Consider the following 7,127-nt stretch of genomic DNA (forward strand, 5'->3'; position numbering starts at 1 on the left):
AAATAAACACACAGATAAAAAAAGAAGACTTAACTGTATTAATAGTAGTGGGATTTTAGTTAAAGTGTTAAATCTGCAGCTTAAACTGTACAAGGTGGCACAAGAGACACTGCACTCAAGTGTAACAGATACATGTAGTTATCATCTAACCTGCTGGATTGTGACAAAACAACAGTAAAACTAAGAACAGGTGTCTCTACTCAACATCCCTCAGAAGAAGATAGCAACACTCTCCTAAGCTGCAGCTTATTCCAGACAGCACCCATGCAAAAAAACAAAAACGAAACCCGTAACATTTAATTTTATGTCTAATGTGCATTTAGAAGTCCATCACTTGACCCGACTAACAGAAACAAACCTGGAACTATTCGGGCTTTAAACACTGCTAACAATTCAACACAGATACAGCATTGACGACAATTTTCCCCAGATAAACCTGTATTATTTGAGACACTGCAAGGAAAGAAATATGCACATGCTTCGGAAACCTCATCCGGTTTGGCATTCAAATACCAGGTTCTACTTCCAGAGATGGCTGCACAAGAAAACCTTATTATTGCAAGCTGAGGGTATTTGCTAAGCAATCACTGTCTTTGTCCACAGTAGCTGAGTATCTCCTACTCTTACCTTACATCCCTGCAAGTAAAAACTGAGGGAGCTCCAGCATGGATGAGGGTCTCAACTTCAGCCACTGGACTGTCTGCAAATGCTCCAAAGCAGATTAACATTTCCTATGCCAATGTCAGCTGACCTAGAATTGAAACTGTCAGTGCAGGAATTTTTTTTTTATTCCTTCAGATAATTATGTATTTTACACAAATAAAAGACGAGGCTGCATAGTGCTAGTCTCAAATTCACCTTTCACAGTATTTGTAACCACAGCCTCAAAGACTGGAAGATAACCCTTGACCCTGTTATCTTGGGTCTACATTCATTCATGTATTTTACCAGCTGTTTCTCTTTCCTGTATGAAAATGAAAGTTCCACGCAAATACTAGCTAGTATTTGTAACTCCTGATCTCTTTACCACTTACTGCAAAATTCTGGTCCTAAATCTATCAGCAATTTCATAGAGCTGTTTTACAACACACGAGTAACTTTCACATCAACAGATGAAGTTGCAGGTTTGGATATCCAAGTTTACAGTATCTCACTTTTAAGAGTATTTAAGGGCTTTGGCAGGTACAACTTTCAGAAACAGCAAGAAAGTATTTCATTAATCCTAAATATTCACAGTTTTCCTGTTATTATACTGCTAAACTTGTATATTATACACCTTTCCATCTTCAGCATTAGCATAATGACTAGGAGTACTGGCAGCCAGAAACCCTTAACCCTGTTATTCACCAATTATGTTTCTTTGCTGAAATTTAGAAAGTGTAAGTTAAGCTAACATCTTTAAACTAAAAATACTAATCAAACTCGTTATTTTTAATTAACATCGTAAAAATAAAATTCCACTGATATGCTGACATATAGAAACCTACAAGTGAAATCAGGAAAAACACCACAAGGAGAACAAGCATCACTGGGTTCCATTATCCAAAACAAACATCAACACTGTACAGTGTAGTTTCTGTTAGGAACCAGGGTAAATAAATATTTACAATTATATTTGTATTAAGTAAAAACAGCTGAAAACATCAGTCATCTAGAAGGAAATACGAGAAACACACCAGTTTCACAGTACCTCAAGTACTGGCAGCAATTTTCATGCAATTTGGTAACCTCATGGAGCAAAACCCAAACTACTTGTTGCTTTAAACAAACACTGCCTTATTCCCCAGAGAAGAGTATCAGAACACAAAAATAACCTGAAGTTTGGACAGGAAGCTACTAACCTTCTCCTATGCCTTACAACAGGAAGACCACATTCTGAAAGACATCCAGGGTTATGTCAGGAATGTATTTTAAAGTAGAAGGGAGCCTAAGTGCTTGGCAACTCAGTTATGGCTCAAGTGGCTATTTTCTGAAAGGGCATAAAAAAAGCCGCTAGCATCACTCTACCTGCCACATTCATAACTAATATCTTCTTAAAGCAAAAAACCCCAAGGGTCTTTCATCTTTACTTCATACATTTCAACAGCATCTGATCTTTCTGAAGAACTCAAATGTTGATCTCAAATATATTTTCTGAATCTTAACTATTTCAGCCACTGCTAAGAACCTGTCAGACAAAGAGTGATTTAAATTACAGATTGGTTTCAGAGAGTTCAACAGAGACTCCTCCTTATACTCCCTCACATATTAAATCAGAAAACAGTAAACTTTCTGCAAGAAACACTACAAGTAAAGAAAGAATTAAGAAGTAAACCTGAGACTTAGGTTCCAACCCTGAACTTAGAAAAGCAGCTGTCCCCACCTCCTAACCCAAAACAGTCCCTTCTTTTACTGAGGAAACAAAGCCCAGACAAGTTCCCATGCCCTGATGGAAGTCTGGATCATACAGAATTACTGCCATAAGCTTTCTGGAAATGAAGAATAAATCATGAAAACCTGGAAATTAATCTTGTAGCCAACATGTGAATTGTCATGTGATGTATCCATTATGATTGCAAGCAGCTATGTGCAAAACATAGTAATCTTCCTATAAAGCAAAACATTAAGCTCTTTCTACTACTTCTTTTGTTCTTTTAAGTTGTCTAACAACTAGAAAAGCATGTAACTGTGTAACTTACATACTTGAACTAAAATGTTCATCTACAGCTATGTTTCAATCACACGAGTTTGTAATTTAAGGATGCAGAATGTTCAATTGATTCTTCTTGTTGGCTTGGAATAAAAGCACCAGAGTTCATACTACCAACATGCTGTCTACAGTGACAACAGTTGCTATGCGACTGGGAGATGGAAAAACAGAAGATACACAAAAAAAAATCTACAGTTTAATTCCTGAAACAGAAGAGTTCTGAGCCATGCAAGCAGGCAGCTCAGAAGAAAAAAAAAAAAAGAAAAAAAAATCAAGTTTCACCTGAAGCACAGTTTTGTATCATAATCCAACACTACAGGTGCCCAGCTGGTTCCTGCTCCCACAAGGAGAACACTAGTAGCGAATAGAGCTGTGGTAATACGTGCTTTGTGGAAACAGAACCTGACAGATAGGGGCATCATGACAAAATATGAGATAAGTAAGTATTTCAAACGTGTCACAGCATGAAACTGAGCTCCAGGTACACTATCGATCCATTCAGGTACGCTCCCTGCCATTTACTCTTCAGTATAGAGCACACAACGGCAGGTTTGAATATAACCTAGAAAAACTACGCTTAAGTGTCCTTAGGTGACAGTAAAGTTACTGCATGGAACCAATTGCTTACAAATACTATCTTTTCTTTATTCACATTCTTAGAAGTTAGGAACCTTTTTATTAAAAGGGAATTCTTTATTTTTCTACCCTATTTCTTGTAAATGTGATGCTCTGCTCTTATCATGCTATGTATTTTCTACTTAAAAGTAACAGCACATTTGGACATACCTAACTTGGGAGACTATCCTATTAAAAAAGTCAAGAAGGTCCAAGTAGTACATGGGGGGGGATGCATGTAAATGAAATAGTACTTTGCTGATGTATTTCTAGGAAAATAAATAAATAAATAAAATGTACCACTTCAATGATGGTGCTATAAACTACATTAGAGCCATTCCAAAATTATTTCTTTTTCAACTTAGAATTAGTATTTCTACCACAAAATATTGGTTGTATTTACAATTATCATGCAGTTATGAAACAGAGATGGGATTCTCAAAAATGAAACTACCTGAGTAAAAATTACTTTAGAAAAACAAAGCAAGTAGTAATTGCTGAGTAATTTCCTCACCATCACTGCCCCAGTGGCCAGCACTGCTAGAAGAGTCTATCAAACCTGTTGAGAGGGATAAGGGTGCAGAGATAGGAAAAAAGCAATGAGGGGGAAAAAATTATCAGAAATACGAAATCAACTCCCAACCTAAACTTATAACGGCCCAGAAGTATTGCAGTTTGACAGTTGTTGCTGAATTGGTCATGAAAGAAGCTAGGCAGCTACAGAAAATCCCCAGGATAGCCCCACCTACATTAGTAAAACAGCAGTGTCATCCGTTATAGTTTCATAACAGAAAGTAGGAATTGAAGAGTGAACTTAGACGTTACAAAAAAATTGAGATAATCATGTTGTTACCATACAGTCTCCAGTGAAACCTAAAGGAAAGCAAAGCTTCCTTTTTTTTTAAGTTTTACTGAAAACTAAAGATCACTCAGGTGATCTGTAGTCTACCATGCTCGCAAAGAAGTCATGAGATAACTTCTTTATCGCTAAATGGGACCAAATACAGCAACTAAGATTACAGGAAATGTGTGGCTGGCACACGAGGAAACAACGTTCAGCCTTTTCCTCACAGTATAACCCTTGACCCACCTGGCCAGCAGCTAACAGTAGACCAGACTTCTCTGCAAAAATAGGAATGAACAAGTCGAGCTGAGCAATCTTCATCCCATCTCAAGTTCCAGGTTTATAAACCTGTTTCTATCGTTATGCACGATTTTGCCTAGTACTGTCGCCTGTGCAGAGCTATCAACTTAAAGTGCTACAGTAAGGCAGCACTCCTGCTACTGTTTTTCTGAATGCTTACATGGATATGAATTCTGAAGAAAAAAGCACACACTACCACATCTTGGGCCTCCTGTTGCATAAACCCTCTCCTCTTACACAGAGTGCCAGAAATCAGGGGGGTGAAAAAGCTCCCACATAAGCACTAAATCAGGTGTGTAACAGTGAAAACCTGCAAAGCATGCTGGAAACAGAGAATGTGTTCAAATGTATTCAGCTCGCCCAGAGCTGCTCCAAGTAAACAGGACATTCTTCTTCCACTTCAAACACCCCAGCCCAGAGTCAATGCAAAGCATATTCTCAGTCTGTCACTTCTCCCACTTCCACAGAACCACGCTCACCACCCAAATACACTTTTATCATTATGCCAAAAAGGATCCCCAGTTTTCTCTTTCAAGCTAGATGCTCTTCCCACTTTATCCTTGAAAGGGCCACAGACTGTGTAACCACAGACATCCCGAGCGTTACAAAGCTTAAAAAGATGAAGACAGACTCTGATGAAGACAGATATTCTTCCCTCTGTTTTCTTCCATCTTCGTGGGCAGAAAGCTGCACAACGGCGTCAAGCCCCATACCTAAAGGCAGTACACACCAGAGTGTTGAAACGCATTCAGGTAACACAGTGGCTCTTCACCACGACTGTTACCAGCTGGCCATTTCTAGACTGCTGAGCAGGCAGGCATGTTTGGGCAGCCTCTCCGGCGGGGTGGGGGAGCCCACGCACAGAGGGCTCAGCGCGTTTCTCCACGGGAACGCCACATAAGGGAAGAACTCCTGAAAGGGCGATCAGAGGGAACGAGCTATTTTTAAGGTAAACCTTCCCCCTCGCTTCCCCTAAGGGTCCACATCCCACCCGCACGCTGCCCATGACAAAGCGTAGCGGCCGGGCCGGGCCGGGCCCGCGGGCATCGCCCGGCCGAGCAGCCTGAGCTCCCCGCGGGGCTGGGCCCAGCCGCGCGCCGCTGGCCCGGGGCAGGCCCGGACGGGCCTCGAGGCAGCGGGCGGGAAGCGCCGCGCGGGGAGCGCCTCAGCGCGGTCCCGCCCGCCGCCGGGACCCCCCCCCGCCATTCCCCGCGCGCCCTCATGCACAGAAGGGGGAAGCAGCCCCTTGCAGCGCTCCAGCGGCGCCTATGCAGCCCTCCCGCCCGCGCCGAGCCGCTGCCGCCACACCAGTGGGCAGCCACTCCAGGCCGCGGCCTGAGCCCTGGCTCCCGCCCCTTCCTAGGCCCCACCGCGGCGGGAGAGCTCAGCAGCGGAGCAGGACGCCCGCGGCCCCAGGGAGGGGGGACGGGAAAACCCCGCAGGAGCCATTTACCAGGGTTACAGCTACAAGGGCAGAGGGAGGGGGTGGAAGCTGCAGGGCGGCGCCCACCTCACGTCCCACTCCGCCGGGGCGGCGGAGTCCGCGGGGAGGACAGAGGGGCGGGCGGGCGGCCCCACCTGACAGCCCGCGCGGAAGGGCCGGCACTATGCCCGCTCCCCCAGCGGGCGGCAGTTCCACCTACCCGCCGGCGAAGAGATGCACTAGGGTGTCTCTCTGGCTCATTCTCGTCGCCTGCACCCGAGCAGAAGGAAAGGGTGCCGAGCGCCTCCGCCCCGCGCCCGGCCGCGCTGCTCCGCGCAGGGATCAGCATAAATACGCACCGCGGCCGCGCGGCTTCCTGCGGCGGCGGCGGGGCGGGGCCTGGGGGAGGCTTCGCTCCGCCTCCCGCTCCGAGCCGCTGCGGCAACCGCCGGCTGCGCGGGCCTTCCTCATGAATATGCAACGAGCCCCCTCCCAAGAAAACAGAGGCCGCCATTGGCTGGAGGGGTGCGGCGTCACCGCCGCGCTCCGCCCCATAAGCTAGGCGAGGCAGCCGTTAACGCTTGCTCTGAGGCGGGAGTTGCGGTTGTGTGGCGTCGTGGTAACGGGCCCTGTCTCTCCGGCCTGTCTCGGGGCTCCCTGCAGGAGGTGCCTCTCTTACGAGCCACCTTTCCTTTGAGCGGGCTGTACGCGTGGCTCTCTGAGGCCCACAGCCTGCCGCAGCTGCTGGCTCCCCTCCTGAGGGGTGTGCCGGCCCTGAGGTAAGGCCCCATACAAGCAGCTGCTGAAAACACGAGGAAGAGGGTCATGGAGAATGACCCCTGTGCCCTCAGCACTCACAAGCAGTGGCAGTAGCAGGGCAGGTAGTGGCCATAGTTGTTGTTTCCTTTTGTTTTCACATTATAGGTATATCCTTTGCTACTGAAGCAATGTACCTCCTCAAAGAGGCACTCAAACACTGGCTCCTTGGGAGTGTCTCTGAAGAGAGTGTTGTGACTCAGTGTATGACATATGTCTTGTTTTTCTCCACAAATACATGGGTAAGGGAAAGAAAATAACACTGCACAGGAGAATTCTTAGCATTGCTTATAAAACTGTTGTTTAAGTCTCTGAGCACTTAAAAGCAAGGAAATGACTACCTAAAATATTCATGAGTGTCCATGTAATAAATACAAAATTACTCAAAAATGTAAGGAACTATTTCACAATAGCACAACAGTTTTTAATCTCAGTGTTAG

At 45.2% G+C, this 7,127-nt stretch overlaps 1 protein-coding gene across 2 annotated transcripts in view; it reads right to left on the reverse strand.

The window, feature by feature from the left end:
- The window catches only part of SLC25A36 (solute carrier family 25 member 36), a gene marked incomplete at its 3' end in the record, with an annotated part of 29,461 nt that extends 23,222 nt beyond the window's left edge, over positions 1-6,239 (reverse strand). For both annotated transcript variants that reach the window (XM_082003382.1, XM_082003381.1), the window contains exon 1: positions 6,092-6,239. In XM_082003382.1, the coding sequence (XP_081859508.1) occupies positions 6,092-6,132 (41 nt within the window). In that variant the 5' untranslated portion in view covers positions 6,133-6,239. The remainder of the gene's footprint in view (positions 1-6,091) is intronic.
- Positions 6,240-7,127: the final 888 nt, after the last annotated feature.

This window comes from Phaethon aethereus (assembly GCF_964289735.1).
Source record: "Phaethon aethereus genome assembly, chromosome: 9".
Classification (NCBI taxonomy): Eukaryota; Metazoa; Chordata; class Aves; order Phaethontiformes; family Phaethontidae; genus Phaethon; species Phaethon aethereus.